Source organism: Orcinus orca, chromosome 9 (genome assembly GCF_937001465.1).
Source record: "Orcinus orca chromosome 9, mOrcOrc1.1, whole genome shotgun sequence".
Lineage (NCBI taxonomy): Eukaryota > Metazoa > Chordata > Mammalia > Artiodactyla > Delphinidae > Orcinus > Orcinus orca.
This window is the reverse complement of record NC_064567.1, coordinates 24399772-24426765: the sequence shown is the minus strand read 5'-3', so window position 1 is coordinate 24426765 and position 26994 is coordinate 24399772. Positions and strand designations below refer to the sequence as shown.

General features: G+C 44.2%; 1 protein-coding gene across 3 annotated transcripts in view; it reads right to left on the bottom strand.

Annotated features, from left to right (window-relative positions):
• Positions 1-26376, bottom strand: part of GRM8 (glutamate metabotropic receptor 8) — a 775007-nt gene extending 748631 nt beyond the window's left edge. For 2 of the 3 annotated variants that reach the window (XM_049714479.1, XM_004265482.3), the window contains exons 1-2: positions 25901-26376; positions 15297-16119 (exon numbers count right to left, since the gene is read on the bottom strand). In XM_049714479.1, the coding sequence (XP_049570436.1) occupies positions 15297-15806 (510 nt within the window). In that variant the 5' untranslated portion in view covers positions 15807-16119; positions 25901-26376. Of the gene's footprint in view, positions 1-15296; positions 16120-25233; positions 25762-25900 lie in introns of those variants that run through there. The other variant, XM_049714478.1, reaches the window with a different exon arrangement.
• Positions 26377-26994: the final 618 nt, after the last annotated feature.

Below are 26994 nucleotides of genomic sequence, written 5' to 3'. Positions count from 1 at the left end.
TGACCGTGGTTCTACGGTATTTCTCTCCTCATACAGGTGGGTTGGTGTTTACTGTATTAGACCATCACGCTCCAACTTCCCACTGGCACATGAAGTTAGTGGTTTTCTAAAGTAGTCCTGGAATCCATTACCATGGAAACAAAAGGTACAAAGAGCTATTTTTATCTCACAGGAAAACCTACAGGAACTCTAAAAAGATCAAAAGTGTTTTCAAAGCAAAGGTTTGTAGGGCTAAATCCATTCTAGCTTGGGTTAAAAAAGCCTTGGGGTGAAATAACAAGGCAGGTTAACAGAGGAAAAATGAGGGTGGTAGGATGACAGCAAACACACAGCAGCTGGGAGGCTCTGCAGCTGGACAACCGGTGGACACCTGGGGCTGCTCACCAAGTCTACCCCCCAAAAGTGGCTTTAAAAACCCAACTCTCATCCTCTGCCAAGGTACACGAAATAGGATTAGAACTCTGGTCTCTCCTCACGTATGTGAAAATGAGTCGTCTGCTTTTCCGACATTGATAATATCATACAAACTTTGGTCCCAACATCTCCACCCGACCATTCTAGACTAGACTCAGTGGAAATGAGGACGAAAGGAAGGAACCTTAACACAAATATGTTCATTGTATCATCTCTCCATCTGATCTAGAAATTGATCCCGTGTGTTGAGGAAACGCTGTCATGGGTCATATTTTAGTTTGGGAAGGGAGTAGGTACAAACCACATGCATTTGTTTTAGTGTCTCTGTGTTTTCCCGAGGTCCAAGTAGTTTCACCACATCCTGCCATTAACTTCAAAGAACAATTTTGGATGTGTTAGTCCTTCCATGGAAAACTTCCTGATACATAAACTGCTCCGGCCATCTGTAAAAATACAAATTCTTCCCATCCAGCCTCCTCCTCGAAAAACATCTGGTGCAGTAGGAAGCTCCCATCCACAGTGCTGAAGGAGAACACGTTTCCTAACATTTCCCAGGAGCAGGAAAGGCACACGGGGTCATGGCGGTCAGACTCCATTCTTATATCCAGGCCACTGCCCACTGAGGATGTGCTGGGCCAGGCCACCTGCCATCCTGGCCACTTCCACTCTGAGAGTATGAGGCTTAGAGAGTTGAAGCCCTCCACGTTAACTTCCCTGCTCAAAGGCAATCTTTTAGAATGGCAAGGAAAAACGAATTTCACTTAGAGTAGGGTTAAACTAACAGCAGGAGTATATTCAGGGGAAGGAAACCATAACAGAAAGGATTTGAAATCATACTGTATGAAAGACTGTGCAAAGCAGTGGTTGAAAGCATGAGCTTTTGCATCTGTCAGACCAAGGTATGACTATGGCTTGACTATGACTTTCTAAGTTATGTAAGGAAGCTTAGGGAAGCCTCATTTCCTCATCTGAAAACCATACTTATCTGATGGATTTGTACCTGGGATCAAATAAGATCAGGCATGCTAAGTGTTTAGCACAATGCCTGGCATTTAAGAAGCTCTCAGTAAATGTTAGCTCTTATGCTGTTACTGTCAGGAGCAGATTAAACAGTAGAAACTTTTAGCCTGGAGAACTCAAGACTCAGGACAACCAGGACCTTCAAACATCTAAAGAACTGTCCCATAAAAAAAAGAGACGCATCAGAAGACAGGAGCAGGGCCAATGGGGAGAAGTGATTGACCATGACCTCTGTTCCCACCTTGAGCATCAGGATTGCCTCACCCTCCAAATGACCGGGTGGGCTTCCACATCCCTTATGGAATTAAAGCCATTCCTAAAACTGCTCAAGGGGGAAGAAGATTTCAAGTCAGAAGAGAGAAAAAAAAAAGAATGCCATTACAAAACGGAGTGGGCCAGTTTGTGAGATTATTAGCATCAAGTGTTTAAATGCATCGTCAGGATGCATTCTTTTCGTACCTCTCTGCGCCAAGGACCATGCCAGGTACTCTCAGAGACATAAAGATGAGTAAGACATGTTTCCTGCCCTCAAGAGCATTATTCTCTACAGGGGGATTGAGTGGAGATGGATGTTTAACATGGTACAAAAGGCAGCACTGAATCACTAAGTATTAAGGAGCTTAATAGATGAGATTCTGCTTTGGATGAAAGGCTTTAATAGACGATCTCAGAAATGCCTTCCATCCCTGAGGTTCCACAAAGCCAAGTATTTGGGGAACTAGGGAAAACAACTGTAAAATAATAAATAAATTACTCTGCGCCAAGCTTCCCAAAACATTTTTTAAATGTTTATTAGTGGATACGATATCTTAAAATGGTGTTAAGTCTTCTACTGAATTTAACTGAGTTATATAAAACAAAGTACAATGCAAAACTGTGTACTTTTCCTTCATAAGATCAGTTTTCTAACTGGGCATAGCTTTTTAAGGGTAATTCTCATCATGTAGACGTGATCAGCATTATTTATAGGTTTTACATTTCTTTCACGTCAAATCCTAAAGTTGTACCACTTTACTAGAATGAAATATTGATGCTATTAAACACCATGAAATGTTTTAAATAAGATGTTAAAATAATATTTATTCATCAACCTTGGACTACTATAGTATTTTAGATCACTGATTTAACAACTAAATTTCTTCTTATCACATTCTATGCCTGACACTGATCAGGAGAGGCTGAAATTTAACTGTAATTACAGTCCAAAAAGACAGGTTTTCATTTTAGTTCCTCATAGTTCAGAGAAACACTTAAGGGTAAATACAAGTTTGAAGCTTAAAATCCTGATTCTCCCAGCATGTGCTTAAACTCACCCTGCTTCACATGCAGACCCTCGGCCAGGCACTGCTCTCAGGACCGTGTTGGCTCAGATCAGCATGGAGGTGACAGACGGGGCATTCATTTAAGGAGTGGTGCTGGGTTATCTTATTTTTGTTAGAGAAGGATACTGTGGGGAAAATATTCTCCACTTAATCTATTTTACTTGCATCAAGGTGTTACCTGTAAATATTAAGTTACACACACGCAAAACTCACCAGGTACTTTAGCTGTATGCATATAAATGAAACGAGGTAATCCAAACGAAAAAATGGAATTTCCGGTATCTTTTCTCCTCAGGCAGAGGGGAAAAAAAAATCCAAGGATTTAAAATTCCAACCCAGTGGTTTCAAAGACAACAAAACATCTCCCATCGAGCTCCCATTTAAATCGGTGGGGTAACGAGAGTAGAAATTACAAGTTAAAGTACCACAGCATGAAGAAAAAAAATAAGCAGTTATGCCATTTTCAATACAGAACCTACTTCCAAGTCACTCAAAATGCTTTACACTTCGAATATTGTAAATTCTCCAAATTTTTTTTACCTTACTGAGATCTATTACCACTTTGTGAAACGGAGAAAGTGCAGATATGATTACTCCCAGTTTCCTCAAGGCTCAAGAAGACAGCAAGGAGAAGCTGTGACCCTCTCGAGAACGGTGGCTTTCCTTATTGGATTGAGGCAAATAAAATCGATTCACTGATAATGCGTTTAATTTCTCTCTCAGCAATTAATTGTGTATCTATGCTTAATGAGAACAGTATAAACAGTCAAGATAGGCAGGTGGCAGATGAAAAAACTTTTTTGTGATCTTAAGCTACATGGATTTCCAAAGTGCAAAAATGGGGGCTGGGGGCAGGAATTCTCTGGGGTCCACTAGCTCCTTGCTTGAATCGCACAGCAATTCACCTCCTGTATCTACTCCTACCCTGAACTAGAGGGCTTAGGTTTCTGGCCTCTGGATGCCCACTTGCTTGGATTTTAACTGAGGTCCCGACTTTCACATTCAGTGGGAGCTGGGGACATACATAACCCTCCAACCCTCCCCGTTTTCAGTCCTCCTAGAAGACTCTTAAAGGGGCCCTTTGAAGTTTTGCCATAGCAGAGAGATGCTAAGCAGAAGAAATAAGGTTTCCACTTACTTCCGTCTTCACGGAGCTGAAGGCATCAGGTCAAAGGTTCTGGGATTCCCCACACCTGGAAGAGCCCTTCTCCTCGCCTGGCCTCTGGTTTATACACTCCTACCCATCCCTCTAGGCCCAGGCCGATCCCACATTACCACGGGTAACTCGACTCATAGCTGCAGCTTCCTCAGGTGAAGTTGGCCTCTCTTCTAATCCCTGGCACCATATCACAGCCTTATCACATCGTTTTATACTGTTCGTTGCTATTGTATACATGTTAGTGATTTCTCCCCAACAAGATTCTAAGCGATGTAAAAGCTTTGAATCTTCTATTTCTTTCTTAGTTATCCCCAGGAGTGTCAAACACCATATACTTCCAGGATGCTGAATAAACCCAAACACCTGCTGGGGATTGGCTAGTACCTAGTTCACCTGTTAAGTTAAAGAACGAGAATAAGTGGGTAATATATTGGTATTTCTTCACCGTATTCTGCTTGTCTTGGTGGGAAAAAAAGAGCTTTCACACTTACTGAGTTTAAAGAACAATACCAAGAACTATTTGCTTTTGCAAATATGTTCCTATAAAAGGGTTTCATCTTCAAGGAATTCATGGAAAAGACTCTGACAAGTACAGGTTTCTGGTAACTGTACTGCTGAACTGAATGAATAAGCATTTTCAGAACTCTAATGGAAAACTGATAAACTCATAAAAGTGCTAACAAAAGATCAAGATAAAAAAATTAATTACATGGGACTGAGTGAACTGATGAGGCTGATTATAATTTTGGTGACTTTGTTTGAATAAAAAAATAAATAAAATTAAAAAAAAATAAATACCACTTCTTTCCCTGAGGAGTCTTTTCACATTTCAGTAAACTATCCATGTTTGATTAAAATGAAAATGTACCAGGCCATAATTGATGTGTGACTGAATTATTTATATTTTCAACAGGTGGAACATGAGAGGTCCTAGTGTTAGTCAAAGTTTTATATGTTTAGTCCCACTATTTTTCTGGTTGTCCAAAAATGAATGTGACTTCTAGAGAAAGTACTTCTGAATCTTTTTAGTGCTTCCATTTCTGACATTTGTATCAGAAGGTAATGGGTATAAGTATTATGTAGTCCATAAAAGTATTCCCTCAATAAAAGGATAGTGTTCTTTGCCCACAGTGGGCCTATGTTTCCATCTACGTTGGATCATTGTACCAAACATGGCAAAGAAAGGGAATTTCACTAACAAAAGATCAAGATGAAAAAAAAAAATTAATTACATGGGACTGAGTGAACTGATGAGGATGATTATTTTTGTGACTTTCTGTTTGAATAAAAAAAAAAATCCCACAAGGATTCAGAGGCAAAAAATATACAAATCAATTTTCACTGCAAAGTAAAGGAGCTGTTACAGTGGAAGATTCCTGGACTGAATGTCAATATTATGACGTAGCGTGAGTGTGTTTCGTGTTTGGTCATCGCAATCACTGTTGCTTTTGTTGTGGTCATCCATTTACAATGCTTGCTGTCAGTTTATTTATCTCTTGTAAAAATAAAATACAGTGTGTGTGTGTGTGTGTGAAAAAAAAAAAAGAAAGAAAGGGAATTCCAACCCAAAAGACAGACTTAAACACTGCCTGCAGCCTTGAGGGTTAGTCAGCCGCTCGTCCACAACCACGGCTCCACCTCTTAACCATCAAACCAGGGGTACTGGGAAAGAGTCCAAAGGAGCCAGAATTTGTTGTTGTTTTCATTGTTTTCCACAACTGAACCCCAGTGGCACTTTTGCGTGCTGATATAACCTTAAAATTTAGCACAGCTTGTCTCTGGGTCATCCAGTCTTTCCCTTGGCTGTTTGTTCATTGAACAAAACTGACTCTTACCACCTAAGACATGGATTTGGAAAGAACAGAAGCCCACTGCTTCCTTAGCTCAACTGGTTGGAGCATGAGGTTGGTGAGGTCCCAGTCTCATGCTTGGCCTTCAGGCAAACGAGACAGCTTAGCTCCATGCCAGAGCCTATTTGGACCTATTGATTGCATTGTTTCTTGGTCAGTGACAGCATCTTTAATGCTAACCTGCCATTGTTCACAAAATAAGGCAAATCAGTACGGACGCTCGAGTACTGAAGTAGAGGTCTAACTCAAGATGAATATCCTACTAACGTGGACGTCAACATCTCCCTCCTCACTATCATCATCACAACTATGTATCAGGGATCCTACTTAGGACTTCACGCACTTTACCTTATCTTCATTTAAGACCTTATGAAGGAGGTACTATCATTATCTACTCTTCAGATGTAAGAAAGCTAACGTTTAGATCACTTTGCTGTACACCTGAAAGTAACACAACATTGTAAATCAACTGTACTCCAATAAAAAATTTTTTAATTTAAACACACACACACACACACAAAGAAAGCTAAGATTTAGAGAGATTAACTAGTGTACTTAAGGTAATATAGCTAATAAGTGTTACATCAGAATTTGAACCCAGAAGTCTGACTACAAAGCCTGACCTATTTCATATAATTCACATTAATCTGTTCTACTCCAAAGAGTATCAAGCACCACTAGATAAGTATTACAATAATCTATAATTTGAAAAGACAGCTCCTGAGGATGAATATCTATAGGACACAAATATCTCTACAACATATCTGCATAGGAATGATATGCCATTTGTTCTCTAAACAATATAAATGCAAACAGTCTCAGAGCTGAGATGACAAATCACTTTGAGAACTCTACTACATAGAACTGTCACAATATTAAATACTTAAAGTTAAAATGTAAGAAATAGCACAAACACTAATAAAAGTTAGAATTCACTCTCGATTCATGTAAAGGGAAGCAAGGGTGAGCTGGAGCAAGAATACATCACCATCCTCACATCCCACGGGAGCCCAGGGTGGCACTTTATGACTTTGAAGGTGGGCCTAACCAGTAGATCTGGGGCTACATTGTACCAAGGAACCCAGCCTCCCCAAGCACAGAGGGAGCCTGGGAGAGTCTTGGAAGGAGACAAATGGCCAACATTGAAAACACATGTCTATCAGCTTGCTGGGCCAAATGAAATAAAGCAGCAGAGATTGGCCTCGTTCTGGAAACAGATAAAGGTGGCTTTGGACAATGCTATACCTGGACCCCTTCCCACCCCACCAGCCTGGTGCTCATTATGTATTTAAAATACATAAAGATTACATGTATATTTTTATGTTATTAACGGTGCTTAGAAATAGGGAAAGTCCCTGTTACAGCTGAAAGAGATGTCTCTGTCTTTTGCCAGAGAATGTGTTTTACCAATTAAATGGGTAAATAGGCCCTTTTCCCCCACTGTGGGTAAAGGGCCTCTTGTGACCCTCTGTTGATTAAGACTGCTGTGGAATGTTATTTGCAATCTCATTGCATAATGGAAATCAGGAGGTAGCTGTCATGGTTTCTGAAGACAAATCGCTGGTAGCTGAGACAAATCGCAGCCTCTTTCGTCACTTACTCTTCTCAATCCCCTGTCAATGTGTATCTTAAGTCCAGGGTTCTTAAATCGGTCTGCTCCACTGTCACAGGTAATAAAAATGAGGCAAAGTGACCCTGCTTTAGGAACCCTGTTCAAGTGACCATTCTGCTGACCATCACTCCTGAGCCACACATTATTTAATAAGGAACACAACTTCCAAAAGAGCACACAATTAAAAACAGACCCATACAGCAGCTGCTGTGATTATGACCAATAAGAACAGAAATTCAACCAGGCATGAATCAAAAGAAAAAAGGCCGCTGCCAGACAGAACATTGTTCAACCTCATTTTTGTCTTGTGTACTTTGACTTGCTAAGTCAGCCAGCGGACGATTTGCACGGAGCAGAGTTTCTCAAAGTGTGGTCTGCGAAACGGCAGCATCAGCATCACCTGGTTACCGTTAGCAGTGCCAGGTCTCAGACCCCAACCCAGACTTACCGACTCAGAAGCTCTGCCGGCGGGGGTGGGGTGGGGACTCAGCTTCCACGCTTCACAAAGCCTCTGGGTGATTTGGATGCATGCTAGAGTTTGAGAGCTACTGGGCAGGAGCCAGGGGCAGCCCTCGGATGCTAAGTCTTCCCGCAGAAAGTACAGCTGTTGGTTGTAAAAAGTTATCTTCTGAAGAGTCTGGGAAGAAACCAGTCCTGAAACCAAATAAAACCACTGCCGTCTTCAATTGTGCTGTAAGCTAAAACTTCTCTTTTAAAAAAAAAAATCAAGTCTTGGGCTTCTCTGATGGCACAGTGGTTGAGAGTCCGCCTGCCGATGCAGGGGACACGGCTTCGTGCCCCGGTCTGGGAAGATCCCACATGCCGCGGAGCGGCTGGGCCCGTGAGCCGTGGCCGCTGAGCCTGCGCGTCCGGAGCCTGTGCTCCGCAATGGGAGAGGCCACAATAGTGAGACGCCCGCGTACCGCAAAAAAAAAAAAAAAAAAAAAATGTATAGCACTGTTACAAGCCATTCTCTTGGAAAGACTCCTCACTACTTTCAAAACAACCTCGTTATTATTTATTTATTTATTTAAATTGGATCAAAGATTCTTTAAATTCTATAGTGCTTTACGACTTTCAAAAGTTTCACACACATGATTTCATATAATCCCATAATAACCCTTTTTTCCCCTCCCCCTTTATTGCCTCTCCCCTCTTCCCTCTCCTCACTCATAGCCGCTAGTTAAAACAAACTTATTATTTAAAACACTCAAAAGATAGGCATTAATCACTACGTAACGTCTTAAGAGGTCTTCAGTATTCACTGTAGGATGTCAGACCTTTCGAGGCTAGGAAAAGGGAAAGTAAGAAATACTTAAATTCACCAAGTTTAAAATCTGCTCCACCCAACAAGTCACGATGCTCCTTTAATGGTCTGAGCACATGACCACTACACTGGTTCTAAGTTACTGCATGTCATAAAGAGCCACCACCTGTGAGGTGGGCCTGTATCACGTGCGTCTGCCTTATAGCAAGGTGCTTTTGGTAATTCATTAATTCAGCCCCTTTGTTGGTCCAAGAAGGGGCTCTATGAGACCAAAATTCACTCTAGAGCTAATAGTGCTTGGAATGCCTCTAGCATTGTTTTCACTTTTTTTTCAAATGACAAATGACCTTAAGAAATCAAAGTCAAGTAACCTATCAGTAAGGGATTTATTAAATAAATGATGCTCTCTTCATATAGTTAAAAACCAAGCAGCTAAAGTTTTACAGTTCTCAGCCCTGGACAAATAACAGAATCATCTAATGATCATTTAAAATATACCAATGCCAGGGCTCCACCCCAGTTTCATTGGTCTTGGGTAGGGTTTGGGCTTTTTTAAAACCTATCCAGGTGATGCTAACAGGCAGCTAGGGTTGAGAATTACTGAGGTGAATCTATATTAGCCAACATGGAAATCTCTCCCAGGCATATTGTTATATGAAAAAGAAAGCCATAAGACATATCTATTAATAAAATTCTGTGTATGTATGTGACGTCACGAATAGATATGTGTTTGGATGTGGTCTCTTTCCATTTTACACTATTTACTTATTCATTGCTTAGACTTTTCAAAATGAGAATGTGCTCGTGTCTTTTACTTATTTAATTTTTAATCTTAAAAATCTGTTTAGAGAAAATGTGAATTGGTAGGAAAATGAGGCAGCACATGAAAATATAGGAACTCCCAAAATATACCACCTGTCCTTTCTCCCCTTCTCCTTCCTTCTGTTCCTTTTTGTCAATGAGTACAAAAGTAAAATACACAAAATCCCATTTCTGTTCTATTTACCCAACACCTACTATTTCCAATATCTGGGATTGGGGTGAGGGAGGTGGAGGAAGTGGAAGGGGTAGAGAGATATGGTTCATTCATTCATTTATTCAGCAAACATTTATTGGGTTCCCAGATAGGCCCTTACTAGGTGCTGGAAATAACAGCAACAAACAAGATATATACGCCCTCATGGTTATCATGGATATCATCCTGCCCTCGTGGAGCTCTGTTACATGTAACAAAGAAACTTAATGTAGTGGAGAGAAGTAAGAAAAGACTTCCCGAAGTGGAGGTAGACCTTCATCTTGGGAGAAATAGCGGCCACTAGAACTTTAAGAAGAGGAGTGGCATGACCATGTCTGCATATTTACGTGTCCCTATGGCTTCGAGTTGTGTCAGTGACCATGGGCCATGCCCATTTCCCCCTCTACCCCAACTTAAGGCCACTAAGAGAGAACATCCATCGTCTCTCATCCGAGGTGAATAGGCTCTTTACAAAACTAAATTAGAGCTTGCTACAGGAGCAGAGCATTGACTAAAGGAATCTATCTTTCAATTTTCCATTATCTGTTTGCCATCAAATAAGATTAAACGTGAAATGTTACCTCTTGCTGAGTTTATTGATTGGGCTCATTTTTCTGCCCATGTAACTAGATGAGCCTGAATACGGCAGATACACCTGTTCAGAGTTTACAGTTAAGAAAGCCCATTGTATGCAATAAATAACTCGCAAAATGCTTGGCTTTGTGGGAATGGTTACTGCAACTAGGAGAGTCTCTTGGAAGAAAATATATCTTTGTAAACATAGCGGGGTAGGCAAGCACATCCAGGGTAATGGGATGCTTCACTGTACTTCACTTACTTAACATGAAGGTCAGTTTTAGCCACTTATAACCAGGACACTTCCGCATGGTGAGAAATTATCTAGAAGTAATTCTAGATAATTATAGAATAATCCACACGTGGATTTCTATTTGATTGCTTTGGGAAGTATACACCACAGACTATCTAAACCCCATCCTTCAAGAGTTGAAAATTAATTCTCTAGGTAAAGTTCACCAGAAAAACATGAGAAAGAGAAATTATATCTGACACTGTCCTTTTCTAACCCCAATGCATCTATGTGGACATCAATATGTGTTACCTCCTACTATCAATGTGCTATTTTTAACTTATAATGTTCAATCTTTGCTCAAAGTAAGACATATGATTAGTGTTTTGAGGAACAGATTTGCTCTAATTTAAAAGAGAGGGGTGGAAATGTTCTAGAAAGGGGAAAAAATCCGAGCGCTTTATAAAACATATGCAAATTCCTTGAAACTGCTTTATAAAACAAATTTAAATTATGGGCTTCCCAGTCAACATTTCCAAAAGGCCCTCTCATTCTTTTTTAATTCTTTTCAAACTAAGCAGTCTCCATCTGAGAGCTGGACCCCTCTTTTCTTTGGTCTGTCTGCAACACAGGAGCCACTGAAATGGCATATTAACCTTCATGTAGGTTGGAGCAGTTCTGGGTTCTCTGGGTTTGCTACTCTGCAGTTATGGGTCACATTATCCTAATCGATTCTACTGTTATCTAAAACCATTAACTTGGTATAGGGATTAAACAGTCACCTAGGTGACCACTCTGCCGCCATGTTAACCCATATATGACACGTGTGTGTGTACGTGTGTGTGTGTCAAGGCTGCGTGTAGTGCTTCTAAAAAGTTCAGATCATTGAAGTCTTGTTCTGTGACTCTCAAACTTGTTTTCACTCCCAACACACCTGACAAATGAGATACTTCAATCAGTAAAAATGGTTCTAGGGAGGGGGTTGGGAGACACACACTCACTCACTGTGTCTGTCACATGAAAAGCCTCTGAGGTAGTTTTGATAGCCTACACCCCCCCCAGGGCATGAGGAGAGAGGGTGTAAGCCCCGCCCACACTCAGGGTTGACAATCACTGGTTTAGTATGGCATTCAGTGCCCCAAGGGCGAGGCCACAGGCCAGCTTCCGCCCCACACCCACCCCACAATGAAGTCTGGCTCCACCCCCTGCCGAATTCTCCGCTGAAGTTAAAGGGCTGATTTTACCATTTGCCCCTGAGCTTTGATAGGAAGAGAAACAAAGATAGGGCAACATTCCTTCCCTCTAGAGAAAAGCAGGACCAGCTATACACCACAGCAGAGGAGTTGCCCCTCACGCCGACAAGGTGCAGGATCTGGGGGGCTAAATGAACCTCCCCCCAATGCCTGAATCCCCTTAACAAAGACAAATCATTTCATTGCACCACAATTAGCGATCCCATGGAAAACAGAATCCTCCTCTGACTTAAACACAGACATGTTATATGCAGATGACTGACAACACATGCATAGCTCCTTTCCTGAAACAAGGCTTCAATCAGGAGAATGGAGAGGGATACGAGGCCAGGACAGGCTGCCACAGGAGGGCCAGACTGAAGGAAGAGGAAGATGGGCATGCCTGGGGGACTCTGTCTCCTTCACAATGTAGCCCAGGCAGATAACACACGGCTTTAACAGGACTGTCCAGAAAAAGAGAACTGGGACCTTTGGAGACTACTTCTGATTTCAGCCCAAATATTTTCCATACAATTTTAAACAGATTCCAGCTACATTCTAAAAACCCCAATTAATGCTTATTGTTGAGCAGGACAATAAGTAAATTCATTAATCAAGACCTTGTTTACATCCCTCATGGTCAAGGTAATTGTGTTTTTCCAAACCAAGATGCTCGACCTTCTGTGACTCCATTAATCCAGGAATAAGTGGCGCTATACTGATATCCAGGCATCGTTTTAGATACTATGGGTCATATGCTGTCCTGGAGGGGCCCAAGCGCCATAAAACTGTCCTAAATGTTTAATTTTATTCAGGTCATAGCATTTGTTTAATCAAATTATTATCTTTCAAAATGGAACGGTAAGCGAATCCCCAAAGCATTAATTTGCTAATCATTCCTTTGATAACTATTCTAATATTTCATGTCAGTCCTAGCATATGTGTTTAAACAGAATATATATTCACACATAAAGTGAAACATTTTCTATTCCAAGAGTGACCATCACCATTTCATAATTAATATCAGTGTGGAGTGCTGGCTGGAGGTCTCATATGAATCGTCAAAGTAAACTAAAGTAGCACAACAACGATTAAGTTGTAATTATCAATTCACAGTCATGTGATTCCAGGTTCAGCTGGAAGATGGGCTGACCACTTACATTTTCTCACTTACTTGTAAAAGACAGATTTTTCAAGCCCCGCTTATTTGGTTCATAAATATATCTGCTTCCATATATTCAATGCTCATTCCAGGCCAGCATACCGGTCTTAGTCATGACATCTACCATAACAAACATCTCCTCCTGGCTAAAAGTCACCCAGTCCCTGTGCTTTGGTAAAGGGTGGCAGCCCCATTCATGTGCAGACCACAGTCTTGAGACTTGACCTATAGCCCTGGACTCTGCCCAGAGTCAATGGTATTGTAATTCTCCCACATGATCAAATAAGGTCCCTCCAGAGTTACCCAAGAATTGGCCAGTCAGTGAGAGAAGAACAAAGTAAAGAGAAGCCAGGTCTAGAATGCATAAAAACAAAACCTACCCTTCAGTTGGCCCGAGGTCCCCTTTGGCAGCCCAAGCAGACGAAGGACACGGTCAGGTCCTGGTGGAATCCTTCACCTGCATTATCTCATTAAATCATCCAACAACCTAACACAGTGTTAACATCCCCATTTTACAGATAAGCTGATTCTGTAGCAAAATTAATGTAAACAAGTTTTGAAAACCTCAACTGAGCAATTATCGCCTCCATCCCACTCCTCAAATCCTTGCCCACTTTTGGCACCAGACTCCAGGAAAGAGACAGGATTCACGGGAATTACGATGGGATTGATGGGAACCAGAATTAGTTTATAAGGGGAGAGTAACAGGAGGGAGATGATCCTCACGAAAGTTTCCCCTTCCCTAAAAGTGGGTGTTGATGAGTTAAGAACAGAAAAGAGATGCTTTGGAGCATCAGGGGAGGGAGATCAAGTCAGAGAGGAGAAGAGAACTGGGAAACTGGCTGGAGCTGGACATCACCCCAGAGCCGAAAATGCCATGCGGCTCAGAATCAGGATGCTGGGAGAAATCCAAGATCCCAAGATGTTGGGATAAACCTGGAGCTTCTGGTTCTGAATCTTGCCTCCAGGCAAGGGGTCAATTAGCCCAAGAGAAATCACTAACAACTTTCCAGTTTCCCTTGAAAGTTTCCAGAGATGGACCATTAGAGCACCCTTGGCTGCCTATTTTAATCTTGTGTCCTCCTCCTTGCCAAGGGGCTCTTCCTAACGTCTGGCTCAGATATCTCAGGCATTCCCTGAGCCTGTGTGTGACTCCTCGGCACTCCTTAGACACAGAGAGCTTCTGCTCAGCAGTCTCCTCATCTGAGAAAATTTCATCCATCTGAAAATAGTCACTAAGGGGCCTCTTACCATTCTCTCCTCCAAACTTAGGGAATTCATACAGAAGCTGGGAGGATGTTACAGACGTGAACCAGACTAGATGGTCCCCCAAGACAGCTTCCAAAGCGGAAAGCTTTTGATTCGAACCCTTCTATTTTCTGAAGTAAGTTTTCCATCACTTTGTTCATTGTTGTCACTATATCTGTCATCTGTCCAACTTCTCCATATTCTTTTAATATTTTTAAATCTAATATGCACAGAAACAGCTTCTTACAATATTAAACGAAGACTCATTAATTCAGAGTAAGCTGGAAAAGTCACGTCCCACTGAGTAAAAAATAAGAGTGAAAAGTATTTTCAATTTTTAAAATTATGTCTATTACAAAGGACTACATAACGGATGTTAATAAATAAAATGAGAAAGTTAATGAAAGATGAATTACAATAACTTTATGTTTATGGGACTTTATGCTTTCAAAATATTGTTCCATGTGTTGTTTTATTTTGCCAATTTTATTCAAAATGTAATCTATAGATAATAGATCATCCAACCTAAACCAAAAAGTCTCGAATTATCCTGCTAAATCTGAACTTTTAATTCAACAAGAATTACCTATAATTATTCTAAGTCTGCCTCAGAGCAGTCTGAATTAATGAGGTTCTGCTCTACTGTAGCAATCACAAACCAGACAACTTTATGGCCATCTTCTAGCCCAGAGTGTCACTCCCATCTACCCATTAGTAATAAATACTATTTCTCCACACAGGAACTTTTGTCATAACACAGCATCCCACGTTAAAGAAATTTCACCAAGTAAATTATCTTAAATCTCAAATACTATAGAAATGTCTGATCTGATAAATGAGCTAAGAGTTCATCAGACCCTCGAAAAACACTTGCTTTGCTTTAAAATAAGCCTCAATAAACAGCATATCCCAAGATACTGAGGACCCAACATGTCATAGAAATTATCACCTTTCTGTTTGTTCAGAAAAAAAAGTCACAATTAATCCAATTCATTCTTTTAAAAAATGGAACTAAATCAACACTTGTAGAAACCTAGACACAAACCCCTCTCTGTGAGGAAACTGTGGCCCTGAGACGGTCTACGAGCATCTTCACCACATTCGCTTTCCTCTTAAACCTGCAGTTGGAGTCAGGACAATTTATTGTCTTTCCACAACGGTCAGAATTGCCTAGTGCCTTTACCTACCTTAAAAAGTCTTAAAATGTTAGCCACCATGATGGACACGGAGCTCGCAGCAGCACCTATGACGCCAGAAATCTTGTCGGGCTTGGTGAAAATGGGTGGATCTCCATTAGCACACTTCACGTCAGAAGCATCTTTCTCTATCAAAGCCTGCACGAACGTTAGTGACTGCTCCAAAGCGTAGGTGTCCCTGGAGCAGGTGTCGAGGATCCGGACACCCAGAGTGATATTGGAGAGGAGATCAGGGTCCTTATTAATCTGGTCAATTGCATAAAGCATGGCCTCCAATCTGTGGATCCCTTTTTCCTTCTTCAGCTCCCCACAAGGCACCCCCCTCTCTCCCTTTGCGTGGACAGGAAAGAGACCTCCCAAAATGATGTCCCCGTCCACTCGTATGGAATGCGCATGCTCTTGACTGTGAGCTCTTTGCGTCATCGTGAGGATCCAGTAGAACTTGGCAGTCAGGAGGAAGAAACAAGGACAAGAGGCTGATCGCTTTCCCTCGAGTACCATTTTCTCCACAGGTGGTGTTGCAATCCAAGACCCAAAGTTTATTCTTGCCACAGAAGAAGGGGGACCACCTGAGGCTGTACCTTCTGGAGGCTACCATCAGGGCCCATGGGGAAAAGGCTCTGTGGGTTTCAGCAGGTGTTCTTTATTTGAATGTCACAGTGAATTTCCATCAGACCCCAAGGTTCAATTTTATTTCCGTATAAAGTCAACTTGCCTGGAATGATGCAAAAATTAGAGGAACAGCTGAGGTTCTGATGTTGGGATGAGGTCACCAATTCACATCCTTAAAGTCAGCCGTGTAGCAGAATTATTCCTGGGAGGCCGGAAGCAAAAAAAAGAAAGGGTTCAGTTCAAAGGGTCTACATTTTTCATATTTTAAGCCCTGTTTGCACCGACCTCTTTTTTATTGTTTAATTTTCCCTATTCAGTAAGAAACTAATTCTTTTTGTCCCCTTATGATTCTGAACACCTGGCTGCACTGCAGCTAAACAGAGAGATTGATGACACTTGTGGAGCAAGGGAAACAGAAACGTATCAGAAACTAGGTTGATTCTCCCAAATCAGAAAGCATTTTTATGTACAATTTCATTTCAATAAATCCAATTTCTGTGAAGGTAAAAATCCCGAGATTGATGGCATGAGTTCTTTTCAAATCTGTTTTTACTTTTTACAGCTGTCTGAATTTAGCATTTAAATTTCGTCCACAAAATCAGAAAGAAAGGCTGTTTTCTGTGATGTATTCAACAAGCCAGTCATTCGTTAATGACATTTTTGGTGCCTCAGATTTCCCAATGGGAAAAAGTGATTACTCAATCACACACAAAAAAAGAGAAAGGAATCCACCCAAGGAGCCCAAAATGTATAAGTTTTAGAGCTTGTGAAAAGATCAAACATAGAATGTCGGCTATTTTGTGTAAATTATCTTATTGTTCTCTGATAACAAAAGAATGACTTGAAAATTAAACACATAGGGTAGGTTATGTGTGAAAATACTCCTATTACCATTGTCAGAGTTTCCCATTAATTTGTCGGAGTGGAAGCAATGGGTATGATTACAGTTCTGAAGCAAACGCTTCTTGATCCTAGAATCACTAGAGAAAATCAGAGCTAGAGGTCTATTGAAGAGCTTCTTAATTTTGTCAGACTCAGTGGGGAAAACAGTTATTTCATCAAGACTAGAAATAACCTAGAGTGAAAACATCTACAAGCAAATCTATAGGAAAATTTTATTCTAGGACCTTCACTGTTAAAGAATGCCATGAGATTCTTTCAAAGGACTTTTGTGGAGGTTTAACTGAAAACAAGAACTGACTTCACATAAGGGAATCTGATGTTTGAAATGCACATGCGGTTAAGAGAATAAACAGCACCAGCGTATTTTGGTAGGATAGTTAATCTAATGTTCATTGCTCACCTATTTATACATATGGGTTTGAAACCTGAAATTTGGACAACTCTCCTCTACCCTAGCCAACCAACATCTGGTTGTGCTTTCCATTCACTTGTTCAATTTCCAGTTCATAAAATTTTCGTTCCTCCCCAACCCAAAGGAAAGGATGGTGCCTCTCTAGAGGCCAACTGAACATATATCCAAAAGCCTTCAGAGAAAGCTGCACTTTTTTCACTTTTAGATGAGGAAAGGGGGCTTGTTGTAGCCCACTGCCTGGGATTTCTGAGTATACACCTGGAGCACACTCAGAAATACAGTCCATGGCCCAGTCTGCTGGGACAGTCCTCATCTGCCTATGACAAGCATTTCCTGCCTCCTGGCACATGCTAAGCCCTGGATTTCCCATATTCGGCCTCAAAATACTTCGTCCTTTTCTGATTTTTCTCATGATTTGACTAATATTCCGTCACACGTGATTCTCTTAGCAGCTGCTTCTCCCTCAGAAAATCTGTGATTTGGCAACAGCCTGACCTCAGGCATTCCACAAAAGGAAACACTTAGAAAGTTAACTTGACTTTCTGTATGAAACCATTTAAGTGATGGACCATGGATTACACCAACCACCCATTAAGAGAAGGAGGACTGTGCTTTACAGTTTCACGAGGAAGACCAGTTAGAAGACAGTAAAATCTCATTAACTCTGATGACTAATTCAGGGCTTGTGACCAAGTCCACAGGGCTGGGCTGACCCTGAGCGTATCCTTTCTGGCAGAGCACAGAATGAATGGATACTCGAAGGAGAAATGATGAAGGGGAAAAGGAAGGGGACATGCCGTTCTTCAAGCCACCTCCCAAGTACTTAACACACTTCAGAGAATAAATGGTTTTCAATTATAGACGACCATAAACTCAGTCTATCTGTTAATTACAAATCATCCTTACCTATGCTACTCATGTGGCATTAACCTAGTTCCACTTGTTGTACAGCCCTGGAGGTAGTAAAATTGAGTTTCTTTTAAAGGTATTCATGTCTGCAATACTTTTTAGTCTCTTTAGCATCTCATAGGTCTGTTTAGAGCTTTAAGTTAGGGAAAGATTGGGGAGTAAATAACAGAGAGACAGGAGTTAGTCTTGTTTAGGGGATGAATGCACTTAAATGGAAAACAAGAGGTACCATTTTGGTTGGGATTTACTGGGCAGTTTACTTGGATTTTTGCTTAAATTTCCTCCTTTGCAACACAGAATTAAAGGCACATAACCGCTCTGAAGCTCGGTTTTCTTGTCTGTAAAGGGATGCCACAAGGCACACACGGAAAGCGCGGTAGCTGGCACAGGGTAAGTGCTCGGTAAACAGGAGCGATCATTGCTAAGCTAGTCTGCAACTCATTTTCCACTAAAGCACAGCAACTTTTTCCGTATTTGCCCAGTTGGTGAGATTGTTACTGAAAACTTTTGTCACTTTGAAAGTAAAATCAGAGCTACTTACAAAATGTCGAAATACAGCAGTTATTTCAAACTCTGATACACTGTCATACAAATCAGACTCTTGATGACCGGAAGGCTTAGTTTCCCTTTAAAATTCTAAGGAAACGTATATTTGAAAGTTTGTAGAAAACTACATAAATCTGGTGGCATCGCATAATCTTGCAGGGCCTAATCTTGCTCTTGGGCAATTCTTGTGAGCTTTAATCTGAACTCATCCTAGTGGGCGTCAATGAATTTTAACAAAATGACCTTTTTGTGCTATCGAGCCAGACAGCTCTACTTCATGTTCTGTGCTTGATTTAAAATCAGTTTTTCTCTCAAACGGACCTTCCTCTGGGCTTTGATAGAAACCTCACCTGAGATGATGGACTTCTTCAAGGAGACGTGAGGTCCACACTCCTGAAAGCGACCTCTGAGGGGAGAAGACACCTTCCACTATTTCTGAGCCCTCAGGAGGAGGGCTTCCAGGAGGCTTAACCATTAAATGCTCTCGCTCAGCCCTTCCTGTTCATTCATTCCCTCCCAGCTGGTCCTAAGTACACGGTAAATGGGTACCTTGTAGATCATTAGCACTTCCATTACCCACCTCCGTGGCCTGGGTCTGCTGGGGAGCAGGCCCCCCCCAGCTGGGACATGAGTCTGTGGCTCCCTCACAGGCTCTAGCTATTTCCTGAAAGGCCAGGAATATGGACAGCTCCTCAAGGACCAGGGCCCTGAATTCTGCTGCTTTTTACCTTCTAGGTACCTTCTCTGAACCAAAGTCTCAAGCACCTAACAGAGTATCTCACTGAATTTTCATACACCAATCATTAGGTCTTGTAAATGAGAAAAAAAGGCTCCAAGAGGTTGAGTATGGCCCAAAGCCCTCAGCTAGTAAACGGCACCACGGTCGAAGTCCTCAGGACCTCCAGGCGGGTCCTGCCCTTTGAGAAAGCCCCCAGTCTCTGCAGAGGCTGATTGGGACAGCACAAGCAAGGGGGAAGGCCCTGCCCCTCCACTGAAATCTTTCAGAAATGTGCATATCTTTGAGCGTTAGCTCTTTAAGAAAAATAATGAACTAATTAGGAGGGGACAATCTGGGGGCATTTCCAGGGCAGGGTGATTTCTGAAGGTTTCAACGAGTTGAGAATATCAAATGTAGTTTGTCCAAACCCCTCTGCTTCAAATCCGGTTTCCCAGACAGCCTGACACCAGTGAGAACAAACCCACCACGCCATGTGGGATCTATCTGGGTCTGTCACCAGGTCTTCCTCCAGCAACCTGGCAAGTGCTTTTAAGACACGGTGTGGTAAAATCCTTACAGGGATAGCAATAGCCAAGAACTGTAATCGTTTTCTCAGAAAAAGGCCAAACAGCCTCCCTCTGCTGTGTTCCATTCAGCTCTTTAACAAATAGGTTAAGCTCGATATCGTCATCAATTCACAAAATTGCAAATCCGGCAGTTTTTCTTGAAACAGCCCACGTTTGCAGCTCTTTTTGGTTGTTTTAGAAAATGCATCCTATTTGTTTATCATCTCCTGTGCCACCACAGGTATGCACAGCCCTGGAATCTTGGTGGGGACAGAATGAGGATGGGCTAGACAGAGACTCCCCTGGCAACAGAGGCCTGGAATTGGATCCTTGTCTGACAGTCGCTGGCTGGTGACACTGAGCACATCACTTCACCTCTGTGTGCTTCCATTTCCTCATCTGTGAAATGAGTGAGATGGACCATATAATCTCTAAGGTGTCTTCCAGCTTCCTGTTCTGAGGTTCTATTATTTAATGATAAGGAAATATGAGATTATGCTCAAAACACCAGAGCAAGGCTTTGCCAACTGAACACAATAAATGATTTCGTTTGCAAGCTGAGTGGCTTTTCCCCATCGGTGAGAGAGGGCTGTAAAAGCTCTTCTCTACAAGCAGGCCCCATATTAAGAAAATCTGATACACGAGAGGCTCAATTTACTAAACAGATAAATTAGAAGGTGATTATTTGCATTACAAAAGAATTCACCACAGGTTTCCTTTAAATAGCTAAATCCCCCGTGCATTTAAAATGCAATCTGAGATATTTTTTTTAAAAAAAGAGGCAAAAAAATGCAATTTGATTTAGAATTCAATTTGCACCATTTTTTTCAATAACACAGCTATTGCATAAAAAGACCACATTTAAAGTAATGAGAAGCGACTTTTATAGTATGTATCATATAAGAAGAGGGAAAGGGGCTGAAACAAACATTTACTGAACGCTACAGCGTGCCTGGAGCACGTTACCTCATTTGCATTACAAAATACACCAATGAGGTTGGTATCACGGCCCCCATTTGGTATATAAGGAACCTAAAAACAGAAAGATTATATGAATGTGTCTAAAATCTTGGGCCGGAACTCAAATGCAGGACTGTGATATGTTCTTTCCCTTACCCCACACCCCTTGGGTGCAGCAGACCATGAAGAATGTCAAGCTGACCCTGATTTGATGATGTGGGCTGTGAGTGTGGCATCCTAGGTTCTGAGAAGTACCCCCCAGTACTCACTCCATGGCACTGGGCAAGTCACTTAACCTGGGATCAGTTTCTTTGTTTCTAAACTGAGGAATGATTTCTGGCCACCTCCTACGGTTGCGATGAAATGATATATGTCAAAGTACTTTATAAACTGGCAAGTGCTATAAGAATGTACAGGGAAACTATCGTTTAACAATCAGTCCCGCTGGGACTTCCCTAGTGGTGCAGTGGTTAAGAATCCGCCTGCCAATACAGAGGACACGGGTTCAGTCCCTGGTCTGGGAAGATCCCACATGCCGTGGAGAGACTAAGCCCATGCACCACAACTACTAAGCCTGCGTTCTAGAGCCCGAGAACCACAACTACTGAGCCCACGTGCCACAACTACTGAAGCCCGCACACCTAGAGCCCGTGCTCCGCAACAAGAGAAGCCACCGCAATGAGAAGCCCGAGCACCGCAATGAAGAGTAGTCCCCACTCGCTGCAACTAGAGAAAGCCAGGGCGCAGCAACGAAGACCCAACTCAGCCAAAAACAAATAAATAAATAAAAAATAAATTTATTTAAAAAAAAATCAGTCCTACAATTCAAATATTTTACTGGTGTACTGTGCTTAGAAGACCCTAAAAAAACACTTTCCCATCATACACAGGGCTGGTCAGACCTTAACAAGTCATGCATCCAAGAAATCAAAGGGAAAACTGGAAAGAAGGACACAAGAGGAAAAGTCAATGGAAATCAACATCTGGCTGGAAAGCTGAAGTTCATGGACACTTGGAGCACCCAAAGTGCTGTTCTGAAGAAAGTGGTGACAAGATATTCTTCTGTAGTGAGAAGAGGACAATAGGATGCCTTCCTAAGTTGTATGCAGGACAAGATGCAGAGCTTCTACCACTACGGCTCATTACCACTAGAAAAGTTAGCCAGTAAACAGCCAGAAGATTTCTATCTGCAGGGATACCCTTGCCTGGAAAAGTATGTGCTCAATAATTTGCACATACTCCTCTTCAGCCTCTCCTACATCTTCCCACTTCTGTGCACCTGCTCCCTCCTCCCCTAGACCTGGATCTCCCCCCTCCCTCACGGCTGATGTGTCCTACAGGTCACAACCTTAAGAGCTGGTTTCCTGTTACCGTGGCCCTCCCCAGGGAGTGAGTAAATTCATCAACAGGTATCACAACCTGAAGATGCATTACTGTCATCCCCCAACTGGAACATCTGCATTTATAAGACCATTTCCAGGAGATCCATAATTTCTTTACCAAAGAAATGTCTCTAATAGTGGTTAAGACTGGCACTGTAACAAACCAAAGCCGGGAGTTATCATAAGTCAGGAGCCTCTCAAATCCATCCCATGGCAATGCCCACCACTCAGAAGGCAGGTCCTGGGAGAAAAATGCATCATGCTCAAGGTCCTCAGTCAGTGGGTGAGTTCATCACAAGTTGTCCAAGTACCAAGTAGAAATAACAATCAAACCAAAGAACTCTCTGAGGGAAGGAAGGAAGGAAAGAAGAAGGGAGGGAGGGAGAGAGGGAGGGAGGGAGGGAGGGGGGAAGGAAGGGAGGAAGATAGTTCAAATATAAATTTCTAGCAGACAGAAGACCCCCCTTGGGATGGAAACATTATAATCCAGCTGGCTCTCCGTTCATATCCTTTTCTCCCACACAACATGGGGTGGCTGTCCCCCCTGAGCAAACTACATGAGTGAGTCTGGTCATGTCCAATCAGGTTCTATCAAGAAAACAGCAACAGTTTCCTGAACCTTCAAAAGCCAGCCTATTTGACAAGCATCGAGATATGGCCAGATCTTTGCTGTGGGTCCAGCTAAGAGATTACTCCAGGCAACCATTTCTTTTTAAGACACTGCGACAGGGCAACCCCATTCCCTGGACTAAAGCAAAGTCCTCTTTCTGTTGAGTATTCTAACTACAGGAGGAAGACCGTGAGAAAAGAACTTGGAAGGAAAAAAGCATTGCTACCACGAGCACATGTATACAGTGTTCTGTGCCTCATGCCCTGAAGACAGCGAAACGCTCTTACACAATGATTGGCACTAGATGTTGCCAAAGTGAACGTCTACAGGTTGTTTGCTGCATAAATACCAATTAAACAAGCCCTGCAGCAGCTTCAACCTGCCCAGCCAACTTTGAAAAGAGCACATCTCTCCAGACCTCTAACTTTCTCCTGCACTCATTAGAGCTCAACTCTTCCTTTTATCTATTCCTTTTGGATTTAGATGTTTTTAGCATTATTAAGTAGTAATAATTAGCAAAAGGAGCAGGAGGGCAGAACTAGCTAGCACAAACCAAGTAGAACAAATGGAGCCTAAGTAACAGTACAGAGCTGTGTTCTCAGCATCTTTTTCTTTATTCTGGATAAATCCTCTCCTGGGGAGCCTCCCCTCACCTATTTCTCCCCATATCCCTGATTTAAAAGCAAGAATTCTTTGTCTTTATCTCAAGTATGATACAACCTGTAGTTGACTTTGAAATGGGAAAATTGCATTTAAAAAGCTTACTTCATCTTCCCCGATGGGTAAGGCTTTTCAAAATTATCAAACCACATATTTTCAAGAAACAGGCAATGAACTCCACACAGCTGGTTCTGTCTCCGACAGAGATCTTTGAGGACATTATTCACAAGCAAGGGACCAAGGTACACTAAAGTGGTTTCTGTAGCCATTTGCAATTACTGACAATTTCATAACGGAAAATGGAAATTATAGTCAAGTGCAATAAACTGTTTATCCAAGATCTACCTGCTGGTGGCTCTTTTTTCTCTTTTTATTTTTTCTTTCAAGCAAAATACCAGCTATCATCGGAATGCATTTCTCCCGTTTATGATTTTCCTTATCGATACCTCCACCGCCAACCCTGTTTTCCAGTTCTGATGTTGGCAGGATTTGTATTCAATCGCGATCGTGGCCGAGACGGTAGTGTATTCTTGGATGTTTGCGAGACTCCCACGCCGTCAGGTCTGTGGGAAAGGATCACCCCCAAATGGCAAATAGGGCATTTCCTCCTCGGGCGGGACTCGCTCCGGGGACTGAGGGTTTGGGGCTTCTGCAGCTGGCGGGTGGGTCTATTTTCACCCCTGCCCTCCCGGGCGCGCAGACACCCTCTGCTTCCGGGCCCCGGGGAAAACAATTCTTCAGGGAAGCGTCGAGGGCGCCGTCTTGCGCAGTTGGCTGACTCGCACACCCCTCCGCATTTCATGTGCACCGAGGAAGCGTGTCAGACGGGGTTTTGGGGGGCGGGGGACTCTGTTACATTTTCACCAACTGTACGAACCTCAGAGGATCTCCGAGCTGCTTGGCAGAGCCCCTGGGCTCGCTCTCAGCGCGGCTCAGAGGGTTCTCCGCCTCTGCCTCTTTCTCAGCCCGCAGCCACTCACCCCGCCCCCGCTCCCCTCTTCCCTGCCGCATCTTCCTTTTTCTTCTCTGTTCCTTCGTCTGTTGAACCCCGGCTCCGGGTAGAGCCAGGGCCTTAGAAGTACCCGGTTCCTCTTGCCTTTCCCGCGCCGCCGGGGTATTCCGGCGCCGCCCCAGTCCCCCGGCGCGCCCGGGGATCCGGGCTCCGCGCGCTGCAGGGCAGGGAGCGCCTCCGCCCCCGCCGCACCTGGCCGCCGCGAGCGCCCACACCCCGCGCGGGTCCCAGCCAAACTGGGGCCACGCTGGCCGTAGGTGCTTCGGAGGCGCTGTCGGGGGCATTGCCTTTGTCGTTTAAACTCAAGATCCCCGAGACCATTACTCCTCCTCCCACCCCCAGCAGGACACGGAACTCCAGTGTTTTCCTGAAAGCCGCAAAAGGGGGGCGCGGAAACCCCAACCTCGCCGGGCTAACTCGGGGAACGCAAGCTCAGGCATACCACACGTACGCTGTGTGGGGATGTGGGGTCTCGAGAATCCCCAAACCACCCGGCTTCCCCCGCGACCCCCATCTTCCCTAGATCCTGCTTAGACATTCATCCAGCCCCACGCTCAGGAAGGCGGGGGTTACCCCAACTCATCCCGGAAGCCTCTAACTTCGGAAATCCCTCCCGTTAGTTCGCGGAACGGAGGTACCTCGTCATCTCGGCGGGGCAAGTCCGGATTCCGCCAGGGCAGATCCAGGAGGTCACACGGGGCAGGCAATCCGCGGAAGGAGCGCTTTACAATCCTGCCGCCGCACGCCCCATCCGAGCACCCTAGGCGCGCCTGCCCCTTCCCGTCACCCTTCAGTCTCCCATTCGCCGACTAAACTTTTGGGGACCACATCTCCAAGCCCTGGGAGTTCCATGCTAAGCCTGCCTCTTTTCTGAACCTCCTCACTGGAATGTAATCATGGGAAGATAAGAGGGGTGGCTGCCTTGTTCTTTGCAACGTAAAATCAACAGACACCCAATCAAGCTCCGATGCCCGGCCAGCCCCTCGCCCCCTGGTGCCCACTCTCCCTCGCCTCTCATTCCCGTCACCTCCGCCCACCAGTTCTCTCCCGGACCCGGGTGTGCAAGGCCATCTACTTGTGCCCAGGAAAAGCAAATCACTAAAGTGAACTGGGAAGGAACGGTGCACCTGGCTGTCCACTGAACGGTTTTAGGGAAGAAAACGAAAAGGGGAATCAAAACGGGGGAATTCTCTTTTTTTTCTCAAGCACAGCCTTTGGGGAGAGTTCGGGGGTGGGGGCTTTTTTTGCCTGTGGTTCGGCACTTGCTCTTCTCTTTTCCTCTCTCCGCTGCTCGGCGAGCCTTACCCTGCTCCCCACAGAAGGCGCGGTGAGGAAGCCCGCGGGGGGCCCGCAGCTCCATGTCAGCGCCGCCAACGCCGCCGCCGCCGCTCTAGGAGAGCACCGCGGCCGCACTTGTGGCTGGTCTCGGGGCTGAGGGGGCTGAGCTGGCCCAGCAGGCGCCAGGTCTCTTCCATGTGAATAACAAATACTCCCACCGGCGGCCGCGATTGGCCTGCGCCCGGCGCCTCCAGATCCTCCGCCCGCGGCCATTCACCCGGCGCGGTGCGGGGAGCCGCGGCCGGGATCGCGCCCGGGATCGCCAATCGCTTTGCGCCAACCAGTCACTTCGGGAAGCAGGTGGAGGAACCCCGAGGGGTGGGAGCCCCTGGATTTCGGATTTCGGTGTCTCGGTTCTGCCCGGATACGGGCAGGGAGAGGGACACTCGACCGGCGGCGGATTCCCCTCCGCGCTACATCAGCCCTCAGCGATGCGGGGACCAGAAATGTCAATAGTTCTGATTTTAAAAATCACTGCATCCGCCCCGCCCCGACAAAAAAAGGGAGGACCCAAAGACTGGGGGTGGGGCGGGGAGGGTAGGAAGAAGTACGGGTGGCTGTAAGTAGGAGTAAGGCTGTGAAGGAGAGGAGCGCCTCCGACTGCCAGACGAGCCCGGGACACGCGCGGGAAGCGCAGCACGAAGGCCACCCGGAGCACGTAGTCGGGACCACGAGCCCGGGGCTTGCCTTCGTGAGCAATGGGTCACGAAAAGGGTCACCGTGAAGAATACACGGTAGACGGCATGTGTCCCGCCCCACGCTTTCTTGTTGGGGATGCTCAGAGTAAAGCCTTCAGCTGCGCGCTTCCCCTGCAAAGTTTGCTCGCGCCGCGCTACCGCTCAGCCATTTATCCTGCCCCGCGGCACCGGGCGATCGTCTCCCCGCCCCCAGCCCGCGGCTCTCGGGGCGCAGTCTACAGAACCCCCGCAGCCCGAGCATGGACGGAAGATCGGGCCGCTGCGGGCCCTGCGCAGAAGGGGGCGTGGGCCGGCACGGTGACCGGCATCTTATTGAGCTGATTCAAGCAGCTGCAGATACGGGGCGGGAAAATCCTGGGGACC